The sequence below is a fragment of the Colius striatus genome, chromosome 4, assembly GCF_028858725.1.
Source record: "Colius striatus isolate bColStr4 chromosome 4, bColStr4.1.hap1, whole genome shotgun sequence".
NCBI classification, from domain to species: domain Eukaryota; kingdom Metazoa; phylum Chordata; class Aves; order Coliiformes; family Coliidae; genus Colius; species Colius striatus.
The window spans coordinates 76,941,165-76,955,562 of NC_084762.1; the positions used below are offsets into that span (position 1 = coordinate 76,941,165).

At 34.5% G+C, this 14,398-nt stretch overlaps 1 protein-coding gene across 27 annotated transcripts in view; it reads left to right on the forward strand.

Annotated features, from left to right (window-relative positions):
* The window catches only part of RIMS2 (regulating synaptic membrane exocytosis 2), a 466,103-nt gene that overhangs the window by 297,910 nt on the left and 153,795 nt on the right, over positions 1-14,398 (forward strand). For all 27 annotated transcript variants that reach the window (XM_061995371.1, XM_061995382.1, XM_061995378.1 and 24 more), the window contains one exon: positions 11,548-11,704. In XM_061995371.1, the coding sequence (XP_061851355.1) occupies positions 11,548-11,704 (157 nt within the window). The remainder of the gene's footprint in view (positions 1-11,547; positions 11,705-14,398) is intronic.

Consider the following 14,398-nt stretch of genomic DNA (forward strand, 5'->3'; position numbering starts at 1 on the left):
GTTCCTTTACAATCTTGTAGCTTTTTGATTTCTGCTGATAATTCTATGCCTTAGTAGCATTTTAATTCAGACTGTGTGGGTGGAAAAGTTTCATGTTCTTTTTGAAATATTTATTTATTGCCTTTCTTTTTTTTTGCTACTGTCACTGTGTTTGCAAGTCTTTTGATTTATACTTGTCTTATTAGCCACATCCTTCTTTTGTTTAATGTTTCCCCATTCATTTGCAGACTCATCATAATCTTGGTTTAAATGTCTGCCTTTGCATGAAATCATTTGTCTCTCTTTGTTTTCTTTCATTCTTCCTTACCCCAGTTCTTTCATTTTCTGTTCTTAGGTTTTATTTAACATGACACTTCACTTTACTCTTTTTCCTTCTGCCATGGAAATATTGTGTCACATCAAGTATGTTTACTATCCGTTGAGTACTTTCAGTGATCCTTTCCACAAAATGAATGCTTTTACAAAGTATTAGACCTGCAAACTAAACTCCAGAAACCTTTAAGAAGAGCAAGAGTTCTCTTTTCATTCATCTTTAACTTACTTTTATGCAAATCTGTGGGTTGGATGACCTTTAAAGGTCTCTTCAAACCCAAACCTTTCTATGATTCTGTGAAATCCATGGACCTTTCTTGATCTCGTTATGTATTAATTTATAGTTTTTGAAAGATATATATGACACATTTTCATATAGCTTCTCTAGTATTGATCCCATAAGGTCAATTGATTTTGTCTTTGGATAAGCTGGTGATAGGTAGAAATTAAATAATGTGCATCTATAAGCAAGATTGTATTAGATCATATTTGCTAAATTAGAGCAAACTTTTTAAGCTACAGTTCATTGCATAATTATCTATTTTAAATGTTATTTCAGTTGCTGTTTATCACTGCTGTGGTACTTTTGATCCACTAATTTGATTTCCTGCTGATAAAATCCTTAAATTATGTCTATTTCCCACACCATTCTTTTCTTCAATTTGTACAAAAAATACAAACATCTCTTGGAGAAGCTATTTATAAAAGCTATCACTTCTTGACCTACTTAGACAAACTTAATAAACTTCATTCTTATAAAAGAGTGTTGTTTTTGTGAACAGAAAAGGTTTTAAAAAAGTTAATGATAAATCAGATGAAAAACTTCCGTGTCCTTTTTTTTTTTTTTTTTCCTGTCTATATATATGTTCCACACCAGCTGCAGTCAGAAAGGGTTCTAACATATTATGTATTTAAACAAGAATGGAAAACTATTTTTTGACAAGATTTTAAAATATCTCACTTCATATACAATATACATTAATTTCATCTTGGGATCAAAAAACACTAGAACAGAATCTCTATTGTATCTCATCTCTTCTGGATTTAATCTTAGCACAGAACAGCAGAAGGAGAGGCACTAGGAGTTCTCAGTGTTTTTTCTCATTTAGATTTTTTGTACATAACCTTTAAATTATTTATAGCACTAAATTTAATGTCTTGAACAGTAAACTTGGGTCTTCATAAAGTTGTCTGTCATCAGCAATTCTGTTTAGGAGCATATCAGCATCTTCACATGCCTCTTAAAAGATTCTTATGTGCTTATCAAGTCTATTTTTATATTGATTTTAGAAAAATTCCAGAGCAGTTTACAAAACACTATTTAAATTACCATAATACTAAACACAATTCAATGAAAAGCAGGTTTTTTTCTTTTTTTTCCCTTGTATTGACCAATGTTTAATAGGCATTACAGTTAACAAAGTTCAGTCAATATAGACTAGAATTTCTAAATTATTTTCTTCCCATCTACTTCCTTAAAGTGTATGTTAAACCTGCTGTAACTTACAGAGTAAAATAAACCTAATGAGGCTGACTTTATCAATAGAAACATGTATTATCAAGACCATTTAATCATAAAAAGTCTCACCTATTGTTGTAAGACTTAAATATTAAGTGAGTTCTTAATGTTTAAAATTCAGTTCTATACCAATATTTCATCTGCACTACATCATTTTGTGAAAAACTTGTAATCAGATATGTCTCAATAGATGAATCTTGGAAAAATGTAAGGCAGTGAATTCTGCATAAACTGCATTGCAAGTCCCTGTAGAGAAGAGCTTTTCCAAGTGAAAGAACAGTCTTCAGCCATGAGAAGAAAACTTTATAGTGATAAGTTTTTCTTATTATGATACAAAGCCATTTCAGAAACAAATATGAATACAAATAAAACATTTATTCAGAAGATATTTAGAGCTAAGAAGATTAGAAAACCAGCAACAACCAGTAAAGAAATTCTTACTGAATTTACAAAAAAATGTGCTATTTTTGAAGAAGAATGAAAAGCAATTATTAATTTTTATTTCACTTCTCAAAAGACCTGTGGAGTCCTTTGTTCAAAATATTTCTTTTACTATAGTGCTTCAGCCTTCCCTGCAGAGGAAACTGAAGTCCTTCTCTCTACTTTCAGATAATGTGAAATGAATTTTTATACTTGGATTCTGTTGATAATTGCTGCAGAAAGCAGATACAGAACACACAAATACTTAGATTCCAGTTTGAAATCAACTGTCCGTTGAAAGACAACTTACAGCATTAGTACATAGAGTAGATGACTTCACCACTACTAGAATAAAGGACTTTGTTATTGATCCCCAGCTGGCCCTAAATGGGAGTCTGTAATGCTCCTAAAGTGTAGTAAATATAGATGAAAACATTGAGAAGATTTTTTTTCTTTTCATGTATCTGTTGATACTCATTCCCCCTAAGCTACAGTCTGTTCTTTCTGTATTATGCCTTAAGCAAAATATAGCTTAGCGTCTATGTGTCTCAAAAATTTCCGGAAAACTGGAATTGAAATTCAATGTTAAAATAGTCAATAGGCTGATCCCCTTAGGTTAAGGAAGTCTTTATGCATTTTTCTTGCTTTTAAACAAATGGATTATATATTATTCTCAGCTTTATGCCTACAGTTCCTAACACGGGAATTTTCATTATCATTCTTCAAGTTTTTTCTGGTAGATTTCATTTCATTTTTAATGTATTGAAGGCAAAGCTTAGTAATACTTTTACTATTTAAAAAAAAAATATCTTTAGTGTCATTTCATCAGCTGACAAAACATCTTTATCTTCAACACTCAAATTACCTCAATTAATGAATTCTTTAAAAAAATAGTGTTATATTTTTAAATATAAGCCATATAATAAAAAATATTTCATTAAATCCAAAGGTTTTTTCAGATTATGAATAATTATTAGTAGCTTTATGTTTTTGGAGTAAAGTTAAGCAAATACGAACTCGGCGTGTTAGTTTGTGTTCTACCACAATCTTCATATCTACAGTGAAAAAGACATCTAATAGGAAGGAATGAGCACAAGGAAGTCACGTTCCTATTAGAAACTCTCTTGATGAAGACTTTTCACATGAAAGAAAGCCTAGTTGGGATGAGTTGCAAATGTAGTGACGAGCTCTTCTAAGAAGGAAATACTCTATGAAAGAACTGATAAATTCCAACTGACAGTGTCAAGAGGAAGCGAATTAAAGAGACTTGCTGGACAGCAGAAAATATGCATGGATGAGTACTTAAATAAGAAGAAATATTACCTGTATAGTAATTGGGATTTTTTTAAGCTTTATGCCACACTGAGTGTAGGTACAGCACTAAAAATAAAGCAAGGTTGAGTTTATTACTGCTTGGAAGTGCTCTTATAAGAATTAATGATCAAAAGAATTGTCTTAAGTGTAATGGGCCTATGCATATCCTTTGTGCAGCAGAGCAATAAGGTTAAAAACACTTCTTGAAGAACTGAGTTACTATGCAGCAAGTAACCAGTTGTTCCTACTGTAATGTTTTCTTGTTCCTTTCACTATATATTTATTCTTCCCATATTTATAGAATAATATTTTCATGTAAACAAAACTTCTCAAACCTGTGTATAATGTATCTTCAATTTATATTCAGATATTAATAATTCAATTTATTTGATCAATTACTGTCAGCACTTTTCCAGAGGACATCCAAATTCTACATTTCTATGTTTAAATCACCATAGAAGCTGAGCACATTTGTATAAATGTGAAGTCCTGGTGTGGTAAGCATTTCTGGCAATCTGATTATGTAATTGGTTTTGATTAGTGCTTTTTTTAAGCCCAATCACAGCAAGTGAAAATTAAAAGTTAAATATCTGATAAAGAGAAAGCTTTATACCTCAATCAAGTACAGATGTTGAAGTGAGGAAAATGCTGCTTTGCATCATTTTCTGAAACAAGTCAAGTATTTTGTCTATGATGAACAACAATTCTGATACTACTATAATAGAACAATTTTCATACAAAACATTGCTCTCAAGTCCACTAAACAGAAAGACATCTATCATGATTTAAGCCCAGCTAGCAACAAAGCACCACACAGCTGCTTGCTCTCTCCCCTACATACCACTATCTTCTATGGGATGGTGGACGCCCCAGCAAGATGGGAGGAGAAAAGATGACCAAGGCTCTTGTGGATTGAGACAAAGGCAGGGAGGGCTCACTGCCAATTATGTCTCCAGGTGAATCAGACATAACTGCTTGACTTAGGGAAGGAAACAAGATCAGTTTAATATGCTACCAACTACCAATCTGCTACAGAAAGCAAAACCAGAGCAGGATAATGAGAAAAATACAACTACCATTTTAATATCTCCTTCTCCCTGCCCCTCCCTCTTTCTCAGGCTCAGCTCCTTGCTCCTGATATCTCTACCTTCCCCCTCCTTAGTGGTGCAGGGGACAGGGAATGGGGGATGCAGTCAGTTGTCACAGATGGTCTCTGACATTTCTTTCTTCTCAGAGGAGGACTCCACACTTTCTTCTCCTGCCTCAAGGTGGGGTCCCTCCCATAGAACAGTCTTAATGAGCCTCTCTGGCACAAGTCCTTCTCAAGGGCTGCAGCTCCTCATAAACTCCTCTGGTCTGCTGCTGCTTAAAAAGTAATTGTTGCAGCACCCAAATGGCTCAGCCCCGGACGTGGATCTGGCTTAAGAGCTGAGGAAAGTTTTGAGCCCCTTCTTAATGGAGCCACCGTTACAGCCTCTTCCCTGTTACCAGAAATGGCTTGACACCAACCCAACCCACCAGCTAACTGAAAATCCTCATTACTACATTTCAGTTTGGTTATTTTAGGGTTGTTTTAGTGCTATTGTTGTGTATCTCATGACTGGAGTTTTGTGATTTGTAATTTTAAGCCTGAAAGCTGCATAATTTAAGAACAATTTGTTAATATTAGTGTTTATGGAATATCTACCCTGCATAGCATAATATTAGCACAGTACAGCCACACTCAGTGTGGCTTGTAAAATCCCTCATTTGATGCATATCATAGTTTTTCACAAAGCCTTCCCATGAAATGAAGGTGGTGGTGGTGTTGCAGGTGCCTTGTGTCTCATCTATTAAGTGCCCACAGCTCACTTGTTTATCACTGATTATCTCTATACTGATTATCAGGTATTGCAAATATAGTTATTACACAGGGGTCCTGTGTGTTGATTTAAGGGGCTTGCCGTAGTTATAGAGCCTTTGATTCTGTGATAATGGCTAAATATTTATAGCTGCAGGCAGATTTCAGTGTTTATCCTATTTTTACTACTGCTATGTATAATTATCTGCTTTGATCAGTAACAACTCCTTGGTCAAGTTTCACTTACAGCCTGTTTTTACTCTCTATAATTTCTTTCTGTAAGAAAATATTTTTATTTTCTTCTTATAACCTTATTTCCAGGTCATAGAATATTTTGAAATTGAAAGTTAAATCACACCTTTTTCAATTGAGAATGCCATCACAATTCCTGGAACGTCACTTGTTTTGAGGCAGACATGAATGTTTCAATTCCTACCAAAAATTAAGTTCTAAAGTTAAGAATACCAAAGTTACAACTTCATATCCCATGGCTAATTATTAAGAGAAGCTTTAAAGCCTGTTTGGGATTTAGAAGAATTCCAGTATTGATTGTTATACATATTTATTCTAATGTTGGCTTCTGGGGTATCAGAATTGGTGCTAGGCATGTTGTTGAGCCTTACATGCAAGATTTGTGTTATGGTCTTCCTCCTGAAGCTTTGTAACTGATCTGGCCTATTGCACTCGCTGCATCTCTTGTGGCTGCAGGGTGATCACAGATTGCCTTTTCCTTCTTCTGAAGCTCATATGTCAATGAAATGTACAGAATTATTTTATTTGATAAATAGTTACAGTGACAACTGTTGAAATTCAATGAAAGAATAAACACATGGAAGATGATTGAATAAATTATTTCAGTATCAGTTTCAATATACTTCATCTTCTGAAGTTCTTAAACAGTTTCTTAGGTACTTTTTATATTCCTGCCATACTCCACTGTATCCAAGGTAGTTTCTTATACTTTCCAAATTTTGGGTTAAATCCCATACCAGTTGCAGTCTTAAGGTAGGCTCTAGTACATGCCATCTTTTTCATCTGATTTCAGATGGAGAGAAAAATCTGTGCCTAAGTGATATAAAGACATAGTGGATCCCAGTGACTGGGCACACGACACATGCTATATCTGTGATTTGAGCACAGACAGCTTTTTTTTTTTTCTGGAGCAGTAGCTGTCATGCTCAAAAAGAAAAGATATAATTAACCATAATTTTCTTTTAACTATATTCTGATTTCTAGGTTCAGAAAGTAGAATAAATACTACACTGGTGATGAAGCTTGGAAATTTGCATTCAATGTAAAGATAAAACAATATTAAAAAAAATACAAATGTAATTTTTTAAAAAAGCCCTAATACTTAAGTAAACCCCACAACTCTATTATTATAAATAAGGAAAGCTTGTTTAAATAAAGACTCAAAGACCAATGAAACATTAAACTGTAAAAATCCAGGACCAAGTTCCTACAAGACAGATACTATGACTCTAAAGTATTTCATCTGCCAAAGCTGGCTTTAGGCAGATTTCTCTAAGTCCAAACTTGCTAAGCTCTTACCTTTTGATCTGAAAGCTTTGTACATTACTATAATTTTTTTCTCTGTATTTCTTAGAACTGTCATAGTCTGAGTGTCTAGTGACTTAGCTCCTACTTTTCTTTGATTCTCGGAAAATGAAAAATCAGATTTCAACTTATCCCTATTCAATAATCTTAAAAAATACATCTTGAGATGTCAGGGCTTTGGATCCTAAGTGGATGGGAGCATACTCCTTATGTCCTTGATTTTGACAATTAGACTCAAAACATGGCGTCTTCTGTGAGCTGTACCTACAAGGCTGTGTTTTCACAGTGGGTCACTTCTGGACCAGTTTAAATATTTTCCTTTACAGCTTAGATTTTGTTGTGGCTATATAGTGAGGGAATGATAGTGACTATAATTCCTTAACTCCTAGTCAGTGAAATACATAGTGTGAAATAAAACAGACAGCTATATTGACTCTGCAAAACTGAAAGATGACTTTAGAATTGACTCGGGTTGCCCTACTAAAACTGCTACTTTTCAGTCTGTGACCTGTTAGCAAAAGAGGAGTTTGTAATTATAGTCTTTTTTGGTTTTGTAAACTTATTATAAATCTCAGAGTTTATTTTCTGGCAACAAAGCATAAAAATATTAATCTGTTTTTTTAAAATAGCTTAACATGTCTAGTTTAGTTGATGTGAAATTACTCGAATACTCCTAGTTTCAGCCTTCTGAAATTGTTATAAAGAAGCACTACCAGAGTTAGCTAACAGAAAGCTTTGCATATGTGCTTCCAATTTAATGTAAAGCATTTGTTGATCAGGATTGTACGTGACAATTTAATTAGATAATCACATATTTTGATTTATTGCAACAGTAATGTGAAAGTGATCAACTACAACAAGAAGTTAGAGCTGGAGGAGCCTTTTTGTTTCAAAGTAATTACTATTTGGATCTGCTTTGGCAAGGGGGGGTTGAACTAGATGATCTCTAAAGGTCAACTTCGATTCCTGTTTTCTCTACCTTTTCCTCCCAAAAGGAGCACAGGGGGATGGGGGAAGGAAGTTATGGTCAGTTCATCCCATGTTATCTCTGACGCTTTTTCCTCCTCAGGGGGATGGACTCCTCAAACTTTTCCCCTGCTACAGTAGCAGATCCCTCCCATGGGAGACAGTTCTCTAAAAACATATCCAATGTGAGTTCGTCTCATGGTCTTCAGTTCTTCACAAACTGCTCAAGCATGGGTTCCTTCCACAGAGTGCAGTCCTTCAGGATCAGAATGCTTGAGCATGGGTCACACACAGGGTCACAAGTTCTGACAGCAAACCTGTTCCAACCTGGGCTCCTCTCTCCATGGGTCCACGGGTCCTGTCAGTGGCCCTTTCCAGCATGAGCTTCCCATTGGTTTACAGCCTTCTTTAGGCATCCACCTGCTCTGGCGTGGAATCCTCCCCAGGCTGCAGGTGGATCTCTTCTCCTCTATGACCTCCATGGCTGCAAGGGCAGGGCCTGCCTCATCATGAGCCTGCACCACAGGCTGTTGGGGGAACCTCTGCTATGGTGCCTGTAGCACCTCCTCCCCTTACTTCTTTGCTGGCCTTGGTGTCTGCAGAGTTGACATGCAACATGCTCTCACATATTCTCACTACTCTCCCTGATTGCTGTTCCATCGCAGGGTTTATTTTCCCCTTTCTCAAATATGTTGTCCCAGAGGTGCTACCACTGTCACTGTCACTGATGGGCTCATCCTTGGCCAGCAGTGGGTCTGTCTTGGAGCCATGTGACATTGGCTCTGGTGGAGACAGGGGAAGCTTCCAGCAGCTTCTTACAGAAGCCACACCTGTAGCCCCTCTGCTACCAAAACCTGCTATGCAAATTCATTACAATGTGTTTTCAGATTATGCCTTCCTGGAGGTGACTTCCTGTTTTCCTCAAAAGTATCAAGATTGAAACCTCTCTGCCACTTTAAGACTATATTTAGGAATTTGTTTATTTCTTGTTGCTATTTAAAATACTTTAAAATTGGTCTAATCAGCAAAATGACTGATAAGCCATTATCCAGATTTTTCAGGTTTTCATTGAAAATATTAAGCCTTGTCAAATTAAGTTGTTAACTGTGAAATTAGAAAAGATGTGGCTTGCATGCTAAGGATACTCTTTTCAATTAATCTCACCTTGTCATAGTAAAAACACAAGCCTTTCTGAATTATCTCAATTTCAGTTGGGCTTCTCTGCAGAAAATATGGGCTTGAGTTACTGTTTTATTTCAGTATATGGCATGATATCGTAGCATAATATCTGCTGGTTGTTTCTGTACATTTCTTACTCTGTATACAATACCTTTTAATCGGTTCAGTGAAACATATATGTTGTCTTAGTGATAGATAGCATAACTTAAAATAAGATAATATAAAAAAGAACATTTAAGAATAGAGAAAATACCTTCTTGTCTATCCAAAAACAGCCTACAGAGCTCTCACTTGTGGCCTTAAGTCTGAGAATTGCATACTGCTCTTTTGTTTCTTGGGGTAGCAGATTGTGACATATAAAGCCCCTCATAGATCCCTTGCATTACCTTGGTCACTTGTTTCTTACCTGTAGAATTTTTTTTTGTGACATCTTGAACAGAGTTTTCAAAGAACCTGCAAAATGATCCTCTTCATTTTTCTGTCTCTTTATGCAATGCATTTCATGTTCTTCCAGGAAAATTCAGATATCTTCTATGTTGTTTCCTTGCCTTCCATAGAAATGCTGATTTTATCAATAAGTAGTTCTCTGTGCATTATTTTTGTATTGAGGACAATACATTTTTAGTATTTAGAACTGGCAAATATAATGGATTTGCTTAGTTAAGAAATTTTTTATTTCTCTGTTAGGTGTTTTGTTTTGTTTGTTTGTTTGTTTTTTATTTTAACATAATTGAGATTTCAGCTGTTACTTTAGCTCTTTCTTTTTTGCTTAGAGAGTCACAGAGTTGCAGACTATTGATTTCCAGATCTACTTGCAAAAACTTTATTTAGATATCTTCTATACTTTGCTGGTTAGTGAACAGTACCCTGTTTCAAACACAGATGGAATTCCCTATGTTTCCTTTGGTGATTTCACTCAGGATTGTGTTGTGCTGATCCTTATATGCTTTGTATGTATTTATGTATATGTGTGTATGCTAATAAATGTACTTCACAAATGGGAAAAAACGCTGAGACTACATGTAACAAGATACATAAGTAAAGGGAGAGTATATGATCCTTAACATCATTATATTAATGTAATGTAGTGATGATGTGCTTTTCCCTCTTTATGTGCACACATACACAGACACACACAAAGCAGATTACATCTAAGTATAGGAGGAAGAAGTTAGAGTGGTTCATATATGTCATTAGTCCTAAGACCAGACAATGAATATGAATACTCAATTGGAAGTATTGAACATTCTCAGAACCATAAAATGGATTGGATTAATGAGGTTTTGCTTAGATGCTTACCAGACTTTTTCCAGGAAGAGCGCTATGAGCAATCTGAAGCAGAGGACCAAATATTCTTGGCCTCTCAGGAGATTCTTATAGGAAAATAATTGCAGTTTTGTGAGATATAATTTTTCCGTTGTCAGATGGATCTCTAAATATTCCTTACCTGGTTACTGTCTTCAGAAGAAAAGGTCAGTTATATCAGTTGTCATAGCCACCAGGAGCTGTCTGAAGACTTATTTCTGGAAAATATTGTCATCAGACTAAGACTGCAATTCTTCTATTTCTTATCATTGTATGTTAATTTGATCCTGACAATATTAGTGGAAACTTCTTTGAATTTGCTATATATCTGGAATCTTTTTTGTCACAAAGTATTGTACCCTGGAACAGTGAATTAAACTTTTTCAATTAGATGCACATAGTCACTTTACTACAACCCTTTTTTAAAAACATTTGTCTTAAAAACCTAAGTTAAAATGTCTATGTGGTAGCCTTTTAGGCTATTGTAATTGGGAAGGCTTTTACTTAGACCATTTATGCCTCTGTTATGCTACTAAAAGTTTAAGGTCCAGGATGTAGACAGGTTTATGTGTGGCCTTAGATCATATATTTATGAAAGAATTGTGTTGTTTAAATTCAGAACTGTGAGTTTAATGTGATGTGATTGATTCATGATTAATTGTTTCTGACATACAAACTCTGTATTTAACCCCTTGATAATTTCTAAACCAAACTTTGGATTGCTTTTTAATTTTGGGCATTTCTGTTACAATACAGTTTTAATTAAAAATGTAATAATAAATTTTGTGCATTATTCTAAGGAAAAAAAAATCAGTTTTATTACTTTTTTTATTAATGCATCATACTGACCAGAAATAAATGGTAAATTTGAATGGTTTTATTTTTTGTGTATCCCCAATATGGTGCATATCAATTTATTTCTATTATAATTTTAAAGTATAATTATAGGAGCTATACCTCTACTGAAGTATAACAACAGGATTAAACTTTACATATATATTTTTTACAACAAAACACAAGAAGAAGATATGGTAACATTCTTGATCAAATTTCATCTTTTGGCATACTACTAGAGATGTGGAAGGAAATTAAAAGTGCAATTTCAGATTCATTGAATATTTGCATTTCTATTTAGATTATCGACATAATGGGAGAGATCTTCAAAGTTCAACGCTATCAGTGCCAGAACAAGTTATGTCATCTAATCATTGCTCTCGATCAGGCTCCCCTCACCGTGGAGATAGTATAGGACGGACTAGGTCATGGTCTCCCAGTGTCCCTCCCCCACAAAGGTAAACTCTTTTTTAACTATGTGAGTATGTAAGTCCAAGCAATATTAATTCTCTAACAATATTGGAAAGAATCTCCAGACTTTAAAAATGGCAATGAGTTAGTTATATGTTACGAAATTATCTACAGCCAATAATGTTTTTCTCTTGCATTATATCAATGTGAAAAAAATTCACCTAACTTTGTCTTATTTTTCATCAAAATTCAGTACATTCCAACATAAGGAAAGAAAAACGTTTATCCAGATTTTCATTTCAAGAGCTGGTGCCATGTTTTGTAGCATGTGAATGTTTGATATTTCCTTAGAATTTGTCAATGGCTGCTTTCAACCTTTTTGTCTGTATTGAGTTAAGGTTCTGAGAGCATCGTATTTCCTACCTGTTTCTGTCTGCTATTTTTTTCAAACTTTTAAAGCATAAAAGATAACACATATAAATTTTTATGCTGAAAAATGTCAACTGATCTTGGAAGGCCTCTGATAACTATCTTGTGAAAGAAAGATTAAGACATTTTTTCCAAAATCTAACCATTTTGGATGAGTACTATTAATTGAATTTAAACCAGAATTAAGATTTTTCCTGCATGGATAAGTTTTCTTCAGAGGAAACAGAAGGATAGATAGTTGCAAAGGGGAACAAAGCATGTTTTCTAGCATTTTTGTCAATATATATAGATAGGTATAATTCGAGTGAAATAAAAAAAAAATTCTTTGTCCATAGTGTTCACAGTTCCCCTTTAATACTAAAAATCTCATATCTAATATTTCCTGTGTAGGTACATGTGTCTATTCCTTTCTTCTATAACTATTCTGATTGTGTACTGCTTTCGTTTCTGTTTCATTTTCTTTTTGTTAGCTTAAAAATCTCTTCACCTCATATTATCTTATGTGTTTATTTAGTGTTTCCTCTAACAGATACAGGATAAATTATATTATTTTGTATTAGTGAGATATTAGGAGCCCAAATTATCCCATATAATCACATACAGTTAACAGGCAGAAACTGCAAGTTTCTACTTGAAATCTAAAACCATATGTAAATATAGACTGATTTTAGGTGACACAAACTGTAGACACAAAAGGGCATATTCTGATTTCTACTGTAGTGATTTCAATCTAAGTAATCACCTATGCTAAATTTCCTGGAGTGTTTGGATTTTTATTATTTAACTTGAATGTAGACATAAATGTGAGAAAAATCTGTGTTTTTGTCTGACTGTGATTTTGTATGTACATACATGCTGTGTGCATTTTTAATAGAACATTTACCCAAACTGCCTAACATGAACTGGAAATCTTTCCTAACTGGAAAACTTTTCCTTTTTCTTGTAGTTTTCCACTACTTTACACATACAGAATGTTTCTTGATTCCTGAGTTTCCTGAAGTTCTAATTTTAAATATAATTTTCAATTTACAGAGAAAAATGTTTCAGCTGATTCCCACAGTGTTACAAGCAAGTGCATTATTTATGTAATATTTGCCTGCCTACACATCAAATCTGAGACCAGAGAATATCATTGCCAGAACCTGAAATTTGTACAAATAAAAGTGTAATCTTTAGGTTAAAGAAATACTCTTTAAAACTAATGAAAATCCAGGCATACTTGGCAAAGCTATAGGCATTATTAATCACATTTCCACTATGTTTAGTTGAGTTTGTTCTACGTGTGCTGTTACAGACATGTTTTAACTGCAGTAAAGACACTGTGTGCCCAGAGATCTCCCAAATTCTGATTGAAAACCACTGCAGGCAGGAGCTGTTGGACCATAGAAGTGCAAGTTGTTGTTATATCTTAGAAGCCATTTGGTAGTTCTCAATCCTCCTACTGGATTTTGTTAATAAACCCCACCACAGCCACGTTGCATAATAGCTGCAAGAATTTCTTACTGTTCTTATATTTTTTTCAGCTAATATATTTACTGGACTGTCATTCTCTGTAGAACAGAATGGAGTTTAAACTGTGGTAGGCACTGAACATTATGTTTAGCTTTTTCTAAGACTACATGGGGGATGGAGCACTGAACAAGCTGCCAGGGGAGGGTATGGAGTCTCCTTCTCTGGAGGTCTTAAAAACCCACCTGGATACATTCCTGTGTGACTCGATCTAGGTGGACCTGCTTCTGCAGGGGGGTTTGAATAGATGATCTCTAAAGGTCCCTTTTAACCCCTACCATTCTGTGATTCTATGATTCTATATTTGAAAAAGCAAGATTAAAGTGACTACAGAAAGTGTCTAGGCTGAAATGGTGTGGTAACTCTAGTACAATGCTCATTATTCTCCACTATCACCACCTGCGATTACACCTGCTTACCTGTTGTCTGACTGCTCCACACATGTTCTGTTATCCATAAGAATGAGGACATATTTCGTGAAAGCAACTTTTCTTCTAGAGCAAGTTTTTTTGGAGAAAATATGTAATTTTGGCTGACAAAAGCATCCTTAGCAGAATGAAACAGAACTCAAATAGCAGTAACACTCTGAAGAAGAAATAAAGTTGTGTAGGTTGTTAAAAAACACTATGAAGTCAGAATCTGATATAATACAGAAATTAAATGAAGAAATTATTTATTGAGATCAATAAGTCAATAACACAATATTATTAAAATGGTTTGAGCAGATAGGATGGTGGTGAATTTTTAAGACTAAGGCTTATAATCAGAGTTCAGGCAGGAATTTTGATGATGTGTGTAGACAG